Below are 24,037 nucleotides of genomic sequence, written 5' to 3' on the forward strand. Positions count from 1 at the left end.
TATTTGAGTTCATGATTCCATGGGCAATATTTATCTTTGAAAAGTTCTAGAATCCAGGCACGTGGGCCCAAGTTTGACTTTTGTTGGCTTTTCGAGTTGGGTTGAAAAATTACTCTAGTAGTTAAATTATGAGAATTTTGCATATATTGATTGGTTTGTACGTCCTTTGATTAGTTTTGGGTTGCTCGGTGTTGATTTAAGGCGACTAATGAGGTTTGAGAGTCGAGTAGAGGGCTTGGAAGTGAGGTAAGTCTCTTGCCTAATCTGGTAAGAGAGAATTATCCCCGTAGATATTCCAATTGTTCTGTGCTACTTATTATGGGTTCAACGTACATACAAGGTGATGAGAGTCCATTCTTAGCTAGATTCTTATTTATATCTAGGTAGAGTTAGATCCACACCATGCATAAAATGTACTATTTGAATTAAACTTGTGTGTTTGATTGCTTGAATTGATGACTGAGATTCAAACTAGGATAAATATATTGGCTGAGACTCTTACTTGGTTTTTGTGAAATATTTGATGACCGGTAGTTCCGTGTTTTATCGACTCGCACGTATCTTCATGACTGAGAGAGTTTCTCTACTCTTATGGAATCGGGCCATTCGCCTCAGCAATATTGCAAATTACTCTTATGGGATCGGGTTGCTTGCCTCGGTAATATTATAAATTACTCTTATGGGATCAGGTCGTACTCCTCTATAGTATTGTGATTTATTTTTATGGAATGGGGTCGTTCGCCTCAGTGACATTGTGTAACACTATTCTTATGGGATCAGACTGTTTGTCTCGCCAGATTTATGCGTAATACTTGATGAGGAGTCAGCGTATATATGAGTTTCCTGACTCGAGAGGGGCCAAATTGTTACTCGCCTCTCAGAACTAGAAACTCGAGCTGCTGAGATTTTTTAATTGGAGGCTCGATTACAGCAAAGCGAACAGGAAGCAAGGACTCTTAGCCAAAAGGTTGTTCTATTAAGGGCACAATATGAATAAACTAAGTCCAAACGGGTTGAAGTTCATAATGTTTTCCTTGATACATCTGATCGTGAGGCTACCTCTACTAAAAGATTGCATAATTTGGAGGCAGCCTTAAACTCCAAGGTTGAAGAATTTACTGTTGTCGAGGAAAGAATGACCGGTTGGAGAAAAAATATAAGAAAGCCTTATAGCGTAATAAGATGTATGGCTCTATTGTCTGTGATTTTGAAGCCAACCTCCAATCTATGAGATTAGCGTGAGACAACCTCTCTACTAAGGTCGGCCAGCTTAAAGGAGAACTTCAGTGCTGAGCGGCTTCCCTCATTGTTGAAAAAACATATGCTATGTCTAGCATGAGGAATAAAAACCTTGGAAGAGGCTAAGACAGGTGTCATTGACTTTGATAGCAAAATCTCTAAAGCATGTAAGCTGGAGTTGGCTGCTAAAAGGGGTCTTCCGGCCATGCATGATGCTACTGATTCTTCCGGTTCCGATTATGAGTTATCGAGAACTAAAGAGGAACTGGAATGTGATGAATCTTAGGGCCAAAATGATGAAGGCCAGGATATCGAATTGGCAATGGATCTACCCACTTTTCCTGGGGGAACAGATGTTTCTCTTCCTCCAGGTTGCGGAGATGCAACAGCTTAGTTCTTAATTTCCTTTTCAAACTTGGTACTTGTGTTGTTTGGAACTTTTTTTGTAAACAAAAACACTTTTTTGTTCAATTATCATATAAGTGTCCTTTTCTATGCACTTTCATTTGAACATTTGTGCAAGTTTGTTCTTTGCGTATTTATTGTTTAAGTATTTGAGCAAGTTTGTTTTGTTGCATCTTTCTTTGTTTAAATGTTTGCGCAAGTTTTACTATTTTCATCTGATCATGCAGAGCTTCGGGTGTATTCTCCCCCGAAAGCATTTGGGTTCCGGATATAAGTTCTTACAAAATCAACCCTTTGATGTAAGGGTTTTCATAAGAGAAGGGCCTCTTATGTTTATGATACTCTTGAAGAGGACGTCTCCTATTTATTACGGGACTAGTATTTGAAGTACTTGTTTAACTTTCAAATGATAAAATTAATTCATCGTGTAGACAAAAAATAATATAGAAATAAAAGGACTTTACTTTATTCCTACCATTTCAAAAGTACATAAGCATTCGTTGTGCAAAAAAGAAATTGTCATTTCTTATGGCTAACTTGTACAACTTGTTTCTCTGGGGTTGGCCGTGCAGTCCCGGATCCAAATAATGCAATTATGTTTTCGGGTTTCATATTCCGGTCGAAGTGGCAATCGTTGTTACCATATCCTCATATCATTCCCCCAGTGGTTGAATGCAAAGAATGCGAATTAGAATACTGGGAGTTTTACATTTTCGAGGATTCCACTAGTGAATTTCTAGGTAATCTCCAGTTCGGTAACAAACTTCACTCCCCCTCAGGAATTTATGCTATCGAGCCAAAGATTATATAACATTCCCCCAATGGCTTGTACTTGTGAATGGTCGGGTAATTCTATTCGACAGCAAACTCAACTTCCTGGTAGGAACTTCGTTAACGAGCAAAAGACTATCTACCTGCTCAGTAGTGGTTATTTGCTTGTGTGCCTTGTCATTAAAAGGTCTTATTACTGTTGTTGAAACTTCCTTGATAGTATGATTTCCGTTGTTTCCTTGTTAAAAACCTTGCCAGAAAAATCCAATTGGGACAAAAAACCGAATGAAGGGAAAAAGAATGCAACACATACTTGGAAATAGTATCTCTTGAGGTGTGCCATGTTCCATTTTCTTGGCAACTTTTCTCCATCTTGATTGTCTAACTCGTATGACTCTTTTCCCGGTGACAGTTGAAACCCGACAGGAGCCTTCCCATGTTGGACCTAGCTTTCCCGCATTGTGTTCCTGGGTGTTTTGAGTTACTTTTCTTAAAACCAAGTCTCCTACTTCAAAGTAATGGAGGTTGGCCCTTGGATTACAATATCTCTCTATTCGGTGCTTTTGAGCTGCCGTCCTTATATATGCCAAGTCCCTGCGTTCATCGAGCAGCTCCAAATTGAGTAACATTGCTTCACTGTTTGCTTCTTCGTTTGACCAAAAATATCTCATGGTAGGTTCACCTACCTCCACTAGGATCAAGGCTTCTTCCACGTACACAAGAGAAAAAGGAGTCTCCCCCGTTCTTGATTTGGCTGTTGTTCGGTATGCCCATAGTACACCTGAAAGCTCTTCGGGCCATTTTCCTTTAGCTACTTCTAATCTTTTTTTGAGATTTTGTATGATGAATTTGTTCGTTGATTTTTCTTGGCTGTTTGCAATCGAATGATAAGGCGATGATGTGATCCTCTTGATTGTCAAATTTTCGAAGAATTTTGTGATGTTTGTGCGTATGAATTGTGGACCATTGTCGCAGGCTATTTCTTTTGGTATCTCAAATTTGCAAATTATGTTCTCACATAAGAAAGCTACAACTTCACATTCACCGATCTTCTGATAAGGACCTACTTCAACCAACTTAGAAAAATAGTCAGTTTTATTCAAAAAGAATCTTATCTTACCGGGGGTCGGGGCAGTGGTCCGATGATATCCATCCCCCATTTTATGAACAACCATGGTGACAGAACTGAATGTAGTGGCTCTGCCAGTTGATGTACCAACAGTGCATAGCGTTGACATTTATCGCATTTTTAGCATATATTTTAGCGTCTTGTTCCATCCGGTGCCAATATTTTCCTGCCCTTATTAATTTTAGTACTAAGGAATCTGCACCCGAGTGGTTCCCGTACATTTTTTCGTGGACTTCCCACATAATATAGTTAGACTTGGAGGCTCCCAAACATCGGGGCAATGGGCCTTGGAAAGATTTTTTGTATAGTTAACCTCCTTTGAAACTATATCGTGCGACCTTAGTTCATAGTGCCCGACATGCCTTAGGATCCTCACGCAGTTTTTCGTGTTTGAGATAGTCCATAATTTTTTTTCTCCAGTCCCAGACCAAATTTGTCTCGTTTACCTCATAATAGCTATCCAAGTCCAGAACCGAGTGCATAAGTTGTATGACCGTACAGGAGTCCGATCCTTTCATTTTCGTGCACGAGCCAAGGTTAGCTAATCCGTCTGCTTTTGCACTTTCTTCCCTCGAAATATGCGTGATTGACCTCTCTCAAGACCGAGCGATCAAATCTTGAACCTTCATTACGTATTGCTACATATGTTCTTCCTTGGCTTCGAAAATTCCATAGACCTGATTTACCACTAATTGGGAGTCGCATTTGATTTCTATGACCTCGGAGTCCATTCCCTGGGCCAATTCGAGCCCTGCAATCAAAGCATCATACTCCGCCTCAATGTTAGTCAGTAGGATAGTTCTTATGGCCTCCCTTTGGTTTTCCCCTGAAGGCGTGATTAGTACTATTCTGAGCTCGGATGCTTTTACAATGGAAACTCCATCTGTGAATAGGATCCAAACTCCTAATGTCGATTTTTGACACCATCACTGCTTCTTTGGTTGCCAAAGGTAACAGTCACGGACTAAAATCGATTACAAAGTCGGTCAAAACTTGTGACTTAATTGTAGTCTTATATTTATATTCTATGTCAAATTCACTCATTTTGACCGTCCACTTGGCCAGCCTAACTGAAATTTTGAGTTTATGAAGCATATTCCGCAAGGTAAATATGGCCAGCACAGCTATCGAATGAAATTGGAAGTAAGGCCTTAATTTTCGCGCGGCGACTACGAGAACTAAGGCCAATTTCTCTAGATGTGGGTAGCGAGTTTTTACTCCCGTTAAAATTTTACTAATGTAATATATAGGATATTGTGTACCTTCGTCCTCATGGACTAGAATAACATTTACCGCTAACTTCGAGACTACTAAGTGGACCAACCATTTTTTCCTTCTTACGGTTTCGTTAGTAACGGAGGGCTTCACAAACACCTTTTCAAATGCCTCAAAGCATGTTGACATTCCGGGGTCCATTCGAAGTTGTTCTTCTTTTTGAGCAGTTAGAAGAAATGATGGCATTTCTCTGAAGGCCAGGAAATGAATCTGCTCAAAGCAGTCAATCTCCTTATTAGCCTCTGAACCTGCTTGATAGCTGGTCCAGAATGTCTTCCATGGTCTTGATTTTATCGCGGTTAACCTTGATTGCCCTTTGGGACACCAGGAAACCCAAAGAACTTATCGGAGCTGACCTTAAACGCACATTTCTCGGGGTTAAGCTTCATATTGTGTTTCCTTAAGGCGTCAAAAGTTTCTTGCAAGTGTTTGAGATGATCACATGCGTTCAAAGACTTTAAAAGCATATCATCTATGTAAAATTCCATGGTTTTACCTATTTTCTTTTCAAACATCTTGTTCACGAGCCGTAGATAAGTGGCTCTGGCGTTCTTTATCACGAAATGTATCACGTTGTAACAATATGTGCCAAAATTCGTGATGAACAAAGTTTTTCCTTATCATCCGGAGGGCATGCTTTATTTAAGTCCTTATAGTCTACGCACATGTAAATTTATTATTATTCTTTGGAACTACTACTACTATGTTAGCTAGCCAATCGGGATACTTTACCTCTCGGATTGAACCGATATCAAGAAGGTGAGTTACCTCTTCCTTGATGAATTTATTTCTGGTGTCGCAATAGGATATTTTTTATGTCTTACTGGAGGAATGCTGGGATCCAAGCTTAGCTTGTATATGGCCACCTCCGGCGGGATACCTGTCATATCCACATGCAACCATGCAAAACAATCGTCATTAAACTTAAGAAATTAAATAAAACAAGACCTGAGTTCGGGGTGCAGTCCTGTTCCCAATTGGAATTTCCTCTCTAAGAATTTCGCGAACAACGTGACTTGTTCATGTTCTTCTGTTGTGGACTTTGTTGGGTCTGTCTCTTATGGTACTTAGAAATACCTTGGCACCTAATAGAATTCTGACACCCCTCCCCCTAGCTGACATTGCTTGGCTCGGGAACAAGCGCTGGCTCCAGTAATTGTTATGCCGCATGCTCCTTCCCTTTGGTATTGGAGACAGTGATTGCATTTATCTCCATTGCTACCGGTTGGTCACCTCTTATTTGTTTAACTCCTTCGGTCGTTGGAAATTTCAGCAACTAATGATATGTTGACAACACAACCTTTATTTCATGCATCCATGCTCTCTCCAGGATGATATTGTAACCCATATCGCCGTACGCTATCTCGAAAAAGGGTCGTCTTCATCATCCCCTCGGCATTTGTGGGCAACAAGATTTCTCCCCCGGTTGTCACGCTTGCTAGATTGAACTCAGTAAGGAATTTTGTGGCTGGAATGATACTCTAGTTGGCTTGCTCCAACACTCTCCATTGGACGATATTGGCAAACTTCCTAGATCCACTAGAACACACTTAATATATAAATCTAAGACATTTAGAGAAATTACCAAGGTGTCGTTATGTGGTAGCAGCATTCCGTCAGCGTCTTCCTCCGTAAAAGTGATGTTGTCTTTAGCAACTTCGCGAAGTCTTTTGTTGTGCGTTATTGATACTTTCATCTTTTTTTTCCGCAAAAAATGTAACCCCGTTGATCTCATCCCTCCCCCAAAAATCATGTTGCTCGTCAGGCGTGGGGGATCTTCTTCTTCTTTTGAAGGCTCCACATTATCATAATTGTGGCCCTAATTATTTTTAGCCCGGTCTTTTAAAAATTCCCTGAGATGGCCATTTTTCAGAAATTTTGCCACCTCTTCGCACAAATACCGGTAGTCCCCAGTCCGGTGACCATTTGTCCCGTTGTATTTGCACAACAAATTAGGATCCCTCTGGCTGAGATCTGATCTTATTGGTTTCGGGAACCGTGCTTCTTTAATGTTCCTCATGGCCAATACCATCTCCACTATGATAATGTTGAAGTTGTATTCGGAAAGTTTGGGTTAGGAAGAATCTGATGTTTTCTTGTTCAGCAACGACCTATTTTTTCGGCCGCGATCGTTCTCTTATCGGTAGCAAATCTGTCCGTCGACCGGAAACCTCTGTCGCATCCTTAGGCCTATTCATAGGGAAAAATTGACTCTTCGAAGACCGTCGATCTGTGTCGAAGTCGTCTTTCGATTTATTTTTATTCTTCCACTGGTCCCAACATTTAATCGACGCCGGGAAACCGAGCTAATCATCTTCAAACCTTATTTTTAACTCGTACCAATTGTGAACATATGCCCAAGTTCTCGCCTAGAACTCAAGCAAACCTTCTTTCAACTTCCGGAAAGCATCGAAACTTCTTGGATTCAGACCTTTGGTGAATTCTTCAGCCTCCCATTCATCTGGAACGACCGATAGAAACATCCTTTCGTTATGAAACCTGGTTAAGAACTCCTGCAGCAACTCGAACTCTCACTTGTGCAGTTCTGAATATATCGACCTTTCGGGCCTGTACCTTTCTGGACCTGGCATGGGTCTTGATGAAAGAATTCGCGAGCATCTCAAAAGGGGTCTATGGCATGCTCAGGCAAAAGCAAATACCACGTTAGTGCTCCTTTCATAAGTCTCCCTTAATTTCTTCAGTAAAACAGACTCAATCTTGTGGGGAGCTAAATCGTTTCCCTTCACCGCCGTTGTATATTTGGTGATATGCTCCTATGGATCCAGAGTCCCATTATACTTCAGCACATCTGGCATTTTAAACTACTTCGGGATCAGTTCAGGTGTCGCGCTTGTTTTTTATGGCAATTGTGTGTATTTCTTTGAGTCCGACTCTTTCAGCACTGGTGGTGCGCCCGAAATTTGATCCATTCGGGGGTTTACTTCCCTCATAAATCCCACGAGTTTAATTTTAAAGGGATCACTCTCGTTGTTGTGACCGGACCCATTCCTCCCGGCACCATCGCATCTAACCTCGCCCCTAGGAGTGTTATTGTCGACCCTCTACACCTCTTGGTTTGCGGGAGCACTGGAAAGAACTGGCCTTGCCCATTCACGTTGTTGGAAGCGCCCGACAACGCCTGCTTCAATTCTGTCATGACCTTATCTTGTCGTGTGAGATGGCCTATAATGGTCTCCTGTTGCTCTTACAAGACCTTGACTGATTCGACGGCGTGCTTTTTTCAGCATCATTTGGAGTTGCCTCTCGAACATATCACGGATATCGGCCGCCGCAGAACGACGTGGCCTCGTTCCCCTCGTTATGGGATCACTAATTGAATCCTCGTATTGAGGCTGATTTCCTTGGGCCTCAACATTGTGTGTTAACTGCCATTTTTAATGATTTTTGCTAAGAACAAAGAATCAAACAAGTTAGTAACAGATGCAAGGATCAATTCAATTACACGTATGTCTATGCACCATGGTGGGCGCCAAACTGCTTACTTATAAAACGATTCAGTTGAATTTATACGTAGTTTATAGACAAGTGAATTAATTTGATCTCAAAAATAATAGATGAATTAGACAGAAATATAAGACTTAGACTTAAAATCGAAATTGTCAGCAGATATCTTGGTTATGGACGCAGAGCTATCGGGAGCAGTTAGAACAATACAAATAAGTAAGAAAATAAAATGTTATTGAGCTTTTGATAGAATATAGTGTATACTTGTCAGAAAATTCATCTCCTCTACAATGATGGTAGAGATCACTATTTATAGTTGTACCTAGGGAACAAGGTCCTAGGATTAAGCTCATCTTTAATGACAATTATGAGGTCCATGTGAATGTCATATTCTTTGTAACGGATCATGCACTTAATGTTGTAAAATATTCTTCATTAAATGTTATCAGATTGTGGCATTAATTTTAGCGTTATGAGTATCATTCTATCATGTGGCAAGCGAGATCATTGCCTTCAGGTTTATATATCTTCTGTTTTCGATTCCACGTATCGCTTTTTCATGCGATCATTAAATATGAACATATTTTACCTCATACACTATTATTGCTCGCTTCTTCATTCCGGCTGTCCTAATCTTTATTTTTATTCTCGATCCACCCTTTAATAATCTTGTCAATCAGGGCCAATAAATAAAAGATGGTCCTACAAATTTTTATTTTTTTATTTTTCTTAAAAAGCAAGTGTTTATCCTCATTTTATTGACGGTATAATTTATTTTGTTTCATTGGTATGTTCCTTTTGGAAATGTCATTTTTAATAAAACTGATGGATGCAAGCTTATTAAATCTAGGAGAGATAAATAAAAGTTTTACCTTAATTACTACATAATATATAGATAGTTACGCAGAAAGAAGATTTTTAACATATACTTAACTAGCTCTAATTAATTTATACTAGTCTTATGGTACGCGTTTTGCGCGTGTACCCATATAGCGAGTATAGAACTTTTTAAAAATCATGTAAATATTAATAAATAATATATTTGTGTTATAAAATAAAAATAAAAATAAAAATTCGTAAAAATAATGAATATTTATCTTATTTAGTTGGCTCAATAAATGAAAAAATATGACGTATCAGATTATCTTCTTTTTTTTCTCTGCCTTCCTCTGTCGTTCTCTTTTATATTCTTAATTATTTGTTTGTTATTTGTTTTTCTTTTTAAGTATCATTTTAAAATATTATACAAAAACTTAATAAAGTGAAAAATATTATTTTGAGCAGATAATTAAAGAGTTTAAAGATAATAACAAATGAATTATAGTTATTTCAAGATATAAAAAAATTATGGACATGTTACAATATTCAAATAAGTAAATAATTTATTTAAGTTAAAATCTCGATTGCTGTTAAAATTTTAAATATCAAGACCTCCAACATTTCCGAGAGAAAGAAGGATCCAACAACAACAACGACCCAGTATAATCCCACAGGTGGGGTCTGGGGAGGATAATATGTACGCCGACCTTACCCCTACCCCGAAGGGTAAAGAGGCTGTTTCCAGGAGACCCTCGGCTCAAAAAAGCAATAGGAGCCGATATATTAGTACCATAAAAATGCATAATAAAATAACCGCAATATAAGAGATATTAAATACAGAATACGAAATACGAAATATGAAATATATGGCTGGTATAGTAAAACTAGCAGGTAAAGCCCTACATCAATAGACGACCAATGACCTTCTTAGTCTAACTCCTAACTGGCTAGTCTCACTCTATTGTGCTGTAGAAATATTCACAACTTTCCCCTAACCTACAACCTTAATGCTCGACCTCCATAATCCCCTGTCAAGGGCCATGTCCTCAGTAATCCTAAGTCGCGCCATGTCCTGTCTGATCACCTCTCCCCAATACTTCTTAGGTCGCCCTCTGCCTCTCCGTGTGCCCACCACAGCCAGTCGCTCACACCTCTTCACCGGTGCATCAGGGCTCCTCCTCTGAATGTGCCCGAACCATCTGAGTCTTACTTCCCGCATCTTGTCCTCCATGGGGGCCACGCCCACCTTCTCTCGAATATCTTCGTTCCTAATCTTATCCATCCTTGTAAGCCCGCACATCCACCTCAATATCCTCATCTCCGCTACTTTCATCTTGATGAATATATCACTTTTGAATATTTCTCTTTATCAATTCTATTTCACTGGCCAAATAGAGGTTAGGTAAAATTGGAGACACTTGTAAGATGTTTATGGATTTATGTGTAGGCTCATGTCTTTGGAAGCTTATATCTCAAGCGCGCGACCGAACACTTGGTATGGGCCCACCGCTTTAAGCACGGGCTCGTCCCACAATTCTTGTGCCATCATGTGTAAAACTTTAAAGATCATAAAAAAAATTAATACTAATTATACGACTCGTTAAAAACTCTATTCATTAATTATATTTTAAAAGTTAATAACACTAACATCGTGTCATGAAAGTGGATTTCGTATAACCTTTCATATGAAAATTCTTCATGTTTTAAGTTTTGTTAGGTCTCTTTGTTATTCAATTCGTATACTTTTCTCCATTCTTTTAGTAATGATTTACAGTACTAAACTAATTGTTAACTTTTTAGTAGCTTATTAGAAACACATAATGCTAAACTGCGTTATGTAATTGTTAATTATTAAGACTGAATTTCCAAAGAATCACTATAAAATAATTTAACAAAAGAAAAAAATTAAAGATTCCTAAACATAAAAGGAATACAAACGGTTCGAAACTATCCTAATATGAGTTTGCATTTGTACTTTTAAGCTTGTTAGTTATGGAACATTCCCTTTTTAATTAGTCTTTTTTTCTCTTTGGATTTTTTTAGTTTCTTTTTTCCTATGTTCCCTAGAACTAAGTTGAATTTGTAATGTATTTTTTTTGTAACTATGATTTTGCAATATTTTTTAAAGCTTCTAAACCTAAAAATTTGGTTTTTATGTGTGCGTTATTGCCTTCTTCTTCTTCTTCTTCTTCCTTTGGTTGCAAATATGGTATGTTATATAATTAAAATAAGAGAAATTCAATATATAAATTTTAGTTGATTTAGAAGTCCTAAATATTAGAAAATAATTAAAGTCCTTAATATTAGAAAAATTATTAAATGACTATGTCCTAAATATTAGGAAAATAATGTCACGACCCGAATTTCCCACCCTCGGGAGTCGTGATGGCGCCTACTCGTGGAAGCTAGGCAAGACGAGTGTTATGAATTCATTACCTCTTTTATTAAGCATGTTCAACAGTTCAATATAATAACTGATCAAACAGCAGAATAAATTAAATAACCAGAAATGCGAAAGACGAAAAACTGATAATTTAGTTTAGTACAAACAACTGAAGTCTAAATACTACTCTATCCAGAATGTGGTGTCACAATTTCACAGACTGTCTAAGAATACAACAAATAAAGTCTGAATAGAAATACACGAATCTATCTCTGAATAAGTAAAAACATAAAGAAATGATAGAAGGAGAAGCCAAGGCCCGTGGATGCCTGCAGGACTACTTCGGGTCGCCTGTTGGACTGAAGGCAGCAACCTCAATGCGGCCTAAACTCTCCGGTATTAGTATCTGCACACAGTGTAGAGTGTAGTATCAGCACAACCGACCCCATGTGCTGGTACGTTCCTAGCCTAACCAAACCTCAGCGAAGTAGTGACGAGACTAGGACCAGACTATCAAATAAACTTGCGCAGTTAAATCATAAATAGTGGAAAGTAAAAGAAGATATTCAAAGTTAAAGATGGGGAGGGGAAAGCATGCTACGGGGAGTATCAGATAATAACAAAATACCAAAGAGGAATGTAAATAAATCATAATTTAGTTGCCAACAATAATGAGGAAAACAAACACAGTATTCACTTTCATTTCTTTCTTGTTGCAGGCGTGCAACCCGATCCCATTTTATATATCTCGTTGCAGGCGTGTAACTCGCTCCCATTTCATATATCTCGTTGCAGGCGTGCAACCCGCTCCCATTTTATATATCTCGTTGAATGTGTGCAACCCGCTCCCATTTCATATATCTCGTTGCAGGGAAACTCGATTTTCCGGATTGACACTCGTGACCCGGATTTCCCATCCTCAGGAGTCGTGATGGTGCCTACTCTTGGAAGCTAGGCAAGCCGAGTATTATGAATTTATTACCTCTTTTATTAAGCATGTTCAATATTTCAATATAATAAGTGATCAAACATCGGAATAAATTAAATAAACAGAGATGCGGAAGACGAAACTAATAATTTAGTTTAGTACAAACTGCAGAAGACTAAATACAACTCTACCCAGAATTTGGTGTCACGATTTCACTGTCTATCTAAGAATACTAGAAATAAAGTCTGAATAGAAATACACGAATTTATCTATGAATAAGTAAAAACAAAAAGAAATGATAGAAGGAGACGCCAAGGCCCGCGGACGCCTGCAGGACTACCTCGAGTCACCTGTTAGACTTAAGGCAACAACCTCACTGCGGTCCAAATGCTGCGGTACCAGTATCTGCACACAGTGCAGAGTGTAGTATCAGCACAACTGACCCCATGTAATGGTAAGTGCCTAGCCTAACCTTGGGAAGTAGTAACGAGGCTAGGACCAGACTACCAAATAAACATGTGCAGTTAAATCATATACAACGGAAAGTAAAAGCAGATATTCATAGTTAAAGATGGGGAGGGGAAAGCATGCTACGGGGAGTATCAGGTAACAACAAAATACCAAAGAGGAATGTAAAGAAACCATAATTTAGTTGTCAACAATAATGAGGAAAACAAACACAGTATTCACTTTCATTTCTTTCTTGTTTCAAGCGTGCAACACGATCCCATTTCATATATCTCGTTGCAGGCATGCAACCTGCTCCCATTTCATATATCTCGTTGTAGGCATGCAACCCGCTCCCATTTCATATATCTCATTGCAGGTGTGTAACCCGTTCCCATTTCATATATCTCGTTGCAGGCGTGCAACCCGTTTCTATTTCATATATCTCGTTGCAGGCGTGCAACCTGCTTTTGTTTCATATATCATGTTGCAGGTGTGCAACCCGCTTCCATTTCATATATTTCTGTGGCGGTGTGCCACCCGATCCCATTTACTAATCAAGATCAATCACAAAGAATCCCAGCAAGGGAATAAGAGTATAACAACAACATCCCGGCAAGGGAAGCAATATCATAAACAATAATATCCCAGCAAAGGAGATAATGTCATAACAATAACATCCCGTCAAGGGAGACAATATCATAAACAATAACATCCCGACAAGGGAACCAACAATGATAATCAACATATTAAGCATGAATAAATCTCAATGGAATCACAACAATTACAACACTAGACCCACGGGCATGCTTGTCACCAACGTATAGATACTCGTCACCATGCCTATACGTCGTACTCGATAATTAATACATAGCAAATAAGACACAACTCCTAATCCCTGAAGCTAAGGTTAGACCAAACACTTGCCTCAAACTTCCACAGCCAACTCAACCCTCAAATACCGATTTTCTTTTAAAATTCACCTGCAAATTACTTTTATCTAGCCCAAATTAATTTAAGAACATCAATAAATGCTAAATAATTAGTACCCAATGCTTAATTCTAGAGTTTCTATCTTTTTCCCCCTAAAAGTCAAAAATTGACCCGGGCCCGCTTGGTCGAAACTCGATCACCCATTCACCACTAGTCCAAATATGCAATTAGTTTCAAAATCCGGGCCAAAAACGAGGTCTAAATTCCAATTGTTCAAAAAGCCCTAACTCTATCCAAATTCCTAATTCTACCATAAAAACCCTAGATTTTTGGATGACAATTGATGAAATGCAATGGGAAATCGAAAGGAAAAGGTTTAGAATCATATACCAATGCTTTGGGAAAGAACTTGTTCTTTGAAAATCGCCTTAATGCTCTCTAGTTTTTAAAATATGAAGTTATGGACTCAATCCCGATTTTGCTACTGTTTTTAATTTACTGGACAGGCCTTCTTCGCATTCACGAAGGACCTGTCGTGTTCGCAAAGGGTCAGGCCTAGTTGCCTTCGCGTTCGCGTTTAGTGGCTCGCGTTCGCAGAGCTTAGCTCCTCAAGTCATCGCGTTAGCGAGCTAGTGGCCACGTTCGCGTAGAACAAAAAACCCTTTCCCCTGTCCAGGCCAAAAGGCCTTCGCGTTCGCGATAGCAGGTCCGCGTTCGCGAAGGGTAGCACCCCCAAGGCTTCGCGTTCGCATCCTGTTTCTCACGTTTGCATAGAAGGAATTGTCCTTCAGCCTGACTTACCCTTCTCATTCGTGAGAGTTCTTCCGCGAACACGAAGAACAAAACTCCAGAATACCAGAAACTGAAAACCTGAAACTTTTCTAAGTTTAAAAACCTTCCGAAACTCACCCGATCTCTCGGGGCTCCAAACCAAACATGCATACTAACTCAAAAACATCATATGGACTTACTCGTGCAATCAAATCACCAAATTAACATCTTTAACAACGAATTTAGCATCAAAATCAAAGAAAAATCTCAAGAACACTTAAGTTTTAAATTTCACAACCGAGGGTCTGATTCACGTCATTTCAACTCCGTTTGTTACCAAATTTTACAGGCTCAATCTAAACACCATATAAGATCTGTACCAGGCTCCGGAACTAAGATACGGGCCTAATACCATCAATTTCAAAAACATTCTAATTTTCAAAAATGCTTAAAATTTCAGTTAAAAAATTTTCTTCAAAAATTCATTTCTTGGGCTTGGGACCTCAGAATTCAATTCCGGGCATACGCCTTAGTCCCATATTTTCCTGCGGACCCTCCGAGACCGTCAAATTACGGGTTCGGTCCGTTTACCCAAAATGTTGACCGAAGTGAACCAAAATTCATTTTAAAAGCAAAATACATCATTTTTCACAGATTTTCACATAATGGCTTTCCGGATACACGCCCGAACTGTGCATGCAAATCGAGGTGAGGCAAAAGGGATATTTTAAGGCCTCGAAATAAAGAATTTATTTCTAACACAAGTGATGACCTTTTGGGTCATCACAAATAGTCAAATGACTACTTTGTCCAGTATGAACACTATTTTAAAAGGGTAAAAAAGGCGAACGACATTTCGCTAAGGGTCTTCGTGCTTTTAATATAGTATAGATAGTAACATGTTTTTTCTTTTCTAAATGAAACTCAAACATATCTTTTTTATTTTATTCTGACATATTGATACAAGAGAAAAGCTTACAAATGCGAATTCATTTTTCCTACCTCCAGTTGAATGAATGGTGTCACGACCCGAAATCCCCACCTTCGGGACCGTGATAGCACCTAACATTTCACTTGCTAGGCAAGCCAATATTAGAGAATCCTTAAGCCAATTTTAATTCAATTTCAATAACTAAAGTCAATTAAGCCAAAATCAAAAAAACTTAGCGCGGAATAACATAAATGTCCATAATATCTATTACAATCTGGATCTGGAGTCACAATACACAATTTTCTAGAATTTCTACAAATAGGGTCTGAAATAATTACAATTGCTCTGAACGGAAAGAAATAGTAAAATAGGGAAAATAGGAGGGGACTTCAAGGTCTGTGGACATCAGCAGATCTACCTCGAGTCTTCAATGAGCAAATCCAAGCTGCTATGCCTCACGAACAGTTGGGGTCAATACTAAGGTCTGCACAAGATGTGCAGCGTGTAGTATGAGTACACCCGACCCCATGTACTCCGTAAGTGTCGAGCCTAACCTCGACGAAGTAGTGACGAGGCTATGACAAGACACCCACGTAATAAACCGGTGCATATAACAGTATACGTACAAGATAACAACAAACAAAAGCTAAATATGTACTATTGGAAGGGGACATGCAAAAGGAGTACAAAGTATGATAATTATAGCAGAGATGATAACCAGAACAGTCAATATTCCTTTAACTAGTAATATGAGTAAACGCAGTGAATAAAACTTCACGGCATCACCCTTCGTGCTTTTACTCTAAACCTCACAGTGAAACAATAATAACGGCATGACATCACCTTACGTGTTGTTACACTCACTTTCATCACAAATCAATAGATACGACATGACATCATCCTTCGTGCATTAACTCTAGAAAATATGGCACGACATCACCCTTCATGCATTAATTCTCATTATATGGCACGGTATAACCCTTCGTGCATTAACACTCACATACGGCACGACATCACCCTTTGTGCATTAACACTCTTCCTTACCATATAAAAATGAACAAGTAAAAATAGGTAGATAGAATTAACAAGAACAAGTCTTACATCAACAATGGTTCCACAACCAATCTCAATTTTAGAAACAATACTCAATTATCACAAAAGTCCATAAACGTGGTAAGAACGATCAATTTAATAAGTAACTAGTCTAAGAATGGATAACATAATCAAAATAAGCAATAAATTACAAGGAACATGTTCTACCCGCATGCTTTAACCCGACAACGACGCATAAGTACTCGTAACCTCACATATACGTTGTACCCAACATCTAAACATGTAGCAAATAGACAAATAAATTCTAATCTCTAAATTCAAGGTTAACCACGACACTTACCTTGCTCCAGAGATCAATTCAAAGCTTAACCACAGTTTTGCCTTTGAAACAAGCCTCCGAAACAATAGAATCTAGCAAATTACCAACCAAACGATTCAAATTAAGCCTTAGGAACTACCCACGATTGCAAAGGATTCAATTTAGGTCATTATTAAAAAAGTTAACAAAAGTCAACTCCCGGGACCACTTGGTCCAAACCCGAAATTCGGACCAAAATCCGATCACCCATTCACCCGCGAGCCCAGTTATGTAATTTGCTTTGAAATCCGACCTCAATTTGAGGTCTAAATCCCAATTTTACAAAAATCCCTAATTCTACCCAAACCCCCAATTTTCATCGTGAAAACACTTGATTTTAGGTTGAAATCTTAGAAAATGTAATGAAAGATTGATAGAAAATATATTAGAATCACTTACCGATGATTTGGGGAAGAAGGGTGTTTGGAAAAATTGCCTCTAGGGTTTTCTTGTTTTGAAAATTTAAAGAATGAGAGAAAATCCCCTTTTTAGCTATTTGATCAGTCGCAGACGTCGCATTTTACGACATGGGGTTCGTAAATGTGAACCCTGCAAGTGCGAAAAAAATAGTCGAATTTACAAAGTTCTCCCATTTCTGTTGTCATCGCATTTGCGATGACTTTTTTGCAAATGCAAACATTGATCTTTCGCATTTGCGACCAAGCCTACCCCAGTCCCACTTTGAAAAAGTGAAGTATTGTTCTCAAATGCGAACCTGAGGTGCCCCATCTACTCTTCGCAAATACGAGGAGTTGCTCGCAAATGTGAACCTAACAGAAGTCGCAAATGCAAAGCCTGACCTCGCAATTGCGAGATCTGAGGCCTGCACCAAAACTGAAACACACTAGCATTTTTCCTAAGTCCAAAATTCACTCTATAGCCTATCCGAAACTCACCCGAGCCCTCGGGGCTCAAAACCAAATATGCACACAAATCCAAAAACATCATACAAACTTGCTCGCACGATCAAATCACCAAAATAACACATAGAACTACGAATTGAACACCAAATGAAATGGAATTTTCTAGAAAACTCATGAACTTCTATTTTGACAACTAGATGCCTGAATCACGTCAACCCAACTCCATTTCTCACCAGATTTACAAACAAGTCATAAATATAGTAATGGACCTATACCGGGTTTCGAAATCAAAATACGGTCCTGCTATTAATAAAGTCAAACATTGGTCAAACATTCAAAGTCATTAAGCTTTTAAAGTTTTAAATTTCAACAAAATGCGATAACTCGAGCTAGGGACCTTCGAATTCGATTCCGGTCATACGTCCAAGTCCAAAATCATGATACGAACCCATCGAAACCGTCAAAATATGAATCCGGGTTTGTTTGCTTAAAATATTGAGCGAAGTCAACTCAAATGGATTTTGAGGCAAAATTTCATATTTTTCTTAGTTTTTAACATAAAAGTTTCCCGTAAAAAAATCCGGACTGCGCACACAAATTATGGAGGGCTAAAATGAGGTGTTTAAGGATTCAATGTACATAATTAGGTTGTAAAATATAAGATGAACTGTCAGGTCATCATATTCTCCACCTCTAAAATAATCGTTCCTCCTCAAACGGATATAGAAAAGTACCTGGGTTGGTGAAAAGGTGTGGATATCTACTTTGTATATCCATCTCAGACTCCCACGTAGCTACCTCGATGGGCTGACCTCTCCACTACACTCGAACTGAAGGATAACTCTTTGACCTCAACTGACGAACCTATCGGCTAGCAAAGCCACCGGGTCTTCCTCATAAGTCAAATCCTTGTCCAACTAGACAGAGCTAAAATCTAACACCTGTGACGGATCACTGTGATACATCCGGAGCATGGACACATGGAACACCGGATGAAGTACTGCTAAACTAGGTGGCAATGCGAGCTTGTAAGCCACCTCACCCACTCTCTAAAGAATCTCAAAAGGTCTGATGTACTTAGGGCTCAACTTGCCCTTCTTTCCGAACCTCATCAAACCCTTCATAGGTGAAACCCGGAAAAACACTCTCTCTCTGACCATGAATGCAACATCACGAACTCTACGGTTGGCATAACTTTTCTACCTGGACTCAGCTGTGCGAAGTCGATCCTGAATAATCTTGACCTTATCCAAGGCATCATGTACTAAATCTGTACCCAACAACCGAGCCTCCTGTCACACCTCCTTTTTACCTACACCCGCAAGGGCATAAATGAGTTTTTCCACTTAAAGGGCAATCAAAATGGGATTTGTTATTAAGATTCAGAGTCGCCACTTGGGAGATTAATGGTGTCCCAAGTCACCGATTGAATCCCGAACCGAGGAAAATATGACTCTTTTAACAGTCCGCGAACTAGAAATCCGAGTAAGGAATTCTGTTAACCCGGGAGAAGGTGTTAGGCATTCCCGGATTCCGTGGTTCTAGTACGGTCGCTCAACTATCATATTCAGCTTATTTATCTGATTTTAATACATGTTGAACCTATGTGCCAAAATTAGCTTTCAACCGCTTTTATTCAATTATTTTTAGAGAAAGTTGAACGTTGTTTAAAACGTGTCTTTGGATTGCGTCACATGAAATGCACCCACAATCCTGAACACATTTTATTCAATATTTTGGGATTTGATTTGGGTCACATGAAATGCACACTCGAGTTTAAGAAAGTAACTTATTAAAAGCGCACCTAAAGTGACTAACGCGTTATTATCTTTGGGGGGGAGGGGCGTGAAATTCGCTAAACGGCCCATCCCGAATTCTAAGTAATTTAATACAGACATTTATTGAGGGCCCCGCAATTTAGGCATTTTATTTAGCGAGGCTCATCTCAGTTTATTATTTAAAAGGCAAACCTAAAAGCAACTATGATTTTCTATTTTTATTTGTTTCTAATAATAAAAGAAAAGTCCTAATTAATTTGTTACTGGACCAAATGATAATTCTGCACCACAGTCTAGCCATTGGGCTCCAGGATAAGCCCAACAAGGAGAAATTACATCCAGGTCTGTACCCCAAAATTGGCCAGTCGCAGACCTTGGCTCAGGTCCAAGAACGGAATTAAAACTGGACCTGGGCCCACGTCAGAGGAGTTGAAACTCAAAACTGCTAGAAACAGGCTGCTGGGCCTTGATCTTTGTACCAAGCAAACTTAATTCAATTAAAATGAATACTACTGAATTTGCTTCAAGCTATTCCATGTGCACTCTATAATTTGTAACAAGTAAGAACAAGGTACACCTACTCAAATTAGCAAGCACTGATCATTTTGATTCCAATTTCAAGCTTGGGTTATGCCTAACTAATGTATTACCACCATATTCTGAAGGCAATGGAGTGATTAACGACTAAGTTGAGCTATCAAACACACTTCACCAATTTAAGTGCCTATTCCCTGATCTTAAGCTCAAATCACTGGTGTCAAAACTAAAGTGCTGCACTGACTAAATCAATTATTAGGACCGATTTTAACATTATCATGATCTACATTCTGATTTCAAAGCCAATTTTAGGCTGTAATGAGTAATTATCACATGAATTCAAGATACACTACACTAAAACTACTATTCAGAATGAACAAATTCTAATTCAAATTTAACAGTCCAATATCGTTCAAAGTCCAGATTATTACACATCAAATCTGATTTGCATCAAACAATGTACACACTAACTAACATTTATCTAGCCATCAGTGTACAACACATAGAGAACATGAACATGCTGATCTCATTTCTATTTCAACAGATACATCACGGTAGTTTTGAGACGTGTACCTAGAAATGAAAGAAGGGAGCAGAAAAATGAGGTATCAGCAGTAACCAACAGCAGCAGTAGTATTCAACACCAGAAAATGAACCAGCAAACTAATTTTGAAACCAAGGGATGTGATACGATAGTCAGACCCTAATTTCAATCTTAGTAAATCAGCAGGCCCCAAACCCGACTCGACTTAAACCCTTTTTATTATCAGCTAACCAGAAATTGCTTCCATACTAGAGGAAAACTTCAGAAAATACCAAATGACTCAATGAAACAGTGTATTTTTCTGAAATTTTGCAATCGTTTTTGATTTTTTTTTCTGTATCTATTTTTGTGTATCTCTCTTCGAATCCCCCCTCTATCTATATCTAAAGCTCTATCTTCTATTTTCAGTCTCTTCTTCCCTTTTTTTTATTTTTGTCCTCAACAGCTCTTGAAATAGGCATTAAGTTAGTGTTCTCTCCACTACCAGTCAACTTTTCATTTCTTTAATCCTCCACTCCATTGTCCACTCAATTATCCACTTAATTATTTAATCCATTAGTGCAAATACTACCCTACTATCCACTAGAAACTTCTTAAGTAGGTGAACACTTAAATAATTCCCACTATTATCTTAAAGTTTCTATTTTTAAACTTGAAATTCATGGGCCAGGCTGAACTCAATTCATATCGTTTTAGGTTATTCAATCTTTATACAGACAAACTTTCCCAGCAGACTGCCTAATAGTTCTTAAAATGAAATAATTTCAATAAAATTAACACGAATCAATTCAAGAACTACTATGAGTTTAAACTACTGAGAAACAAAACAACACCAAACAAAATCAACAAACAATCTATTAACTAAAAACATGGAACAATACTGACCAAATAAATATTCTAATAACAGAAAGGAGTAGAAGAAGATAATAATAAGAAAAATAGAAAAAATTAAAATCAGGAAATCTACCTCCAAATATCTGAATACTGTCTCTAATTAGGCCTTTGATTTTCTTTGAATTTGTGGCAAGAATAGACCTTAACCGAGTGTTCTCGACTGAGAACACACAACTAAGGTCGATTTCGATCTCAAATCTTCAAGCATCTAACGATTTGGATTTTTGGGATTTGGGGTTCGTTTTTTTTTCTTTCCAATCCAGATTCGAGGGGCTTCAAGGGTATTCGAGGGGAACTGGTGATGGATTAGGTATGAGGGGGTCAAGGCAGTTGTGTGGTGTTAATTTGGGAGGGATTGGAGTTGGCTAGGGTTCGGAGGTTTTGGGATTTGAAACTTAGATCTAAAATTCGAGAGGTTCGGGCAAAATTCGAGGGAAACGAGTCACGAACTTGGAAAGAGGGGGTTGGGGTGGTTCTGGGGTGTGATTTTGGAGGGGAACGGAGCCGGTGCCGCCATCGGAAGGCGGTGGGGAATGGTGGCGGCTGGTCTCTAGGGTTTGGGGTGAGGGAGACGATAGACGAGATGGGGAGGCGGGGTGCTGAGGAGGGCGGGGTTTGTTTGGATGTATATATACTGGGGTGGAATTGGATCCAGGTCGTTCGATCAAACAAGATCAATGGCTTGGATCATCTGACTAAATGAAGCGACGTCGTTTGAGTGAGCTGAAGACCGATTGGTCTCAGATGAAATGGGTCGGATACGGGTGATGGGAAAAGCTTTGGGCCGTTCGATCAAATAAAATTGACGGCCCTAATCAAAGCGTGTCCAAACGACGTCGTTTGGTTCTGGTAAGGGTGGACCGGGTTGGGACGGGTCTGGGCTGGTTTTTGGCTGGGTTAATTGATTTGGGCTTGGGATTTAATTTAATTTTGGCCCAAATTTTATTTCCTCTCTTTTATTAACTCTTTTTCTTTTCTTTTCTTCTTTTTCTTTCAAAAAATTTAAAAAGTCTTAAATTTAATTTATAAAACACCAAATTAACTTAAAAATACTAATTAACTCTAACTAATAATTATCACAAATAATTAAATTCCAAATTAAAAGAAAATCACACAATATGTTATATTTTTTTGAATTTTCATTTTTGTAAAACATCTAATTATTAATTAATTCCAAAAAATGTAAAAATCAAATCTCAAATGAAAAATGCTATATTTTTTTGAATTTTCATTTTTGTAAAACATCTAATTATTAATTAATTCCAAAAAATGTAAAAATCAAATCTCAAATGAAAAATGCTATATTTTTGTATTTTTAATGCATTAACAAAATTAAAATGCACACAAATATATGCGAACAATCAGGGAAATCACACAATAATTCCTAAAAAAAAAACCTAGTTAAAGAAAAGACCTAATTTTGGGAATTCTTTTGGAGTAATTCGTATGAGGCAAAAATCACGTGCTCACACCTCCCCGGCTCGAACTATCTAACTGGCGATCGGCACCGCCTCCCATATAATGCCTTATAGGGAGCCATTTGAATGCTCGACTGGTAGTTGTTGTTGTAGGCAAACTCCGCAAGTGGAAAGAACTGATCCCAAGAACCTCCGAAGTCTATAACACAAGCGCGGAGCATATCCTCTAATATCTGAATAGTGCGCTCGGATTGTCCGTCAATCTGAGGATGAAATGATGTGCTCAACTCAACCTGCGTGCCTAACTCACATTGTACTGCCCTCTAGAAATGCAAGGTGAACTGCGCACCTCGATCAGAAATGATAGACACGGGCACACCGTGAAGACAGACGATCTTGCGGATGTAAATCTCAGCCAACCGCTCTGAAGAATAGGTAACTGCCACAGGAATGAAATGCACAACAAAATCCATATTGATACGCTCTCACTTCAACTCAGGAATCTCTAACTTTTGAAGCAAACCACTAGGTCTCTGGTGCTCATACTTTACTTGCCGACAATTTAGACATTGAACTACATATACAATTATGTCCTTCTTCATCCTCCTCCACGAATAATGTTGCCTCAATTACTGATACATCTTGTCAACACCTGGATGAATAAAATACCGGGAACTGTGGACCTCCTCAAGAATTAAATCACGAATTCCATCCACATTAGGCACACAAACACGACTGTGCATACTTAAAACTCCATAAGCTCCAACAGTAATCCGCTTGGCATCACCATGCCGAACTGTGTCCCCAAGGACAAGCAAATGAGGGTCATCATACTACCGCTCCCTGATACGCTCAAGCAAGGAAGATCGAGCGACTATGCAAGCTAGAACACAACTAGGCTCAGAAACATCCAACCCCATGAACTGATTAGCCAAGGACTGAACATCTAATGCAAGTCGTCTCTCACCGACTAGAATGTACGCAAGGCTGGCCATACTTACTGACTTTCTACTCAAGGCATCGGCCACCACATTGGCCTTCCCTGGATGATACAAGATGGTGATATCATAGTCTTTCAATAGCTCCAACCACCTCC

General features: G+C 38.8%; 1 protein-coding gene across 1 annotated transcript; it reads right to left on the minus strand.

Annotated features, from left to right (window-relative positions):
* Positions 1-2,657: 2,657 nt before the first annotated feature.
* Positions 2,658-3,653, minus strand: LOC138877648 (uncharacterized). Its single transcript, XM_070157274.1, has one exon. It carries the CDS (start codon positions 3,651-3,653, stop codon positions 2,658-2,660), a length of 996 nt encoding a protein of 331 aa, XP_070013375.1.
* Between the last annotated feature and the right edge of the window lie 20,384 nt (positions 3,654-24,037).

This window comes from Nicotiana sylvestris, chromosome 9 (genome assembly GCF_000393655.2).
Source record: "Nicotiana sylvestris chromosome 9, ASM39365v2, whole genome shotgun sequence".
Classification (NCBI taxonomy): Eukaryota; Viridiplantae; Streptophyta; class Magnoliopsida; order Solanales; family Solanaceae; genus Nicotiana; species Nicotiana sylvestris.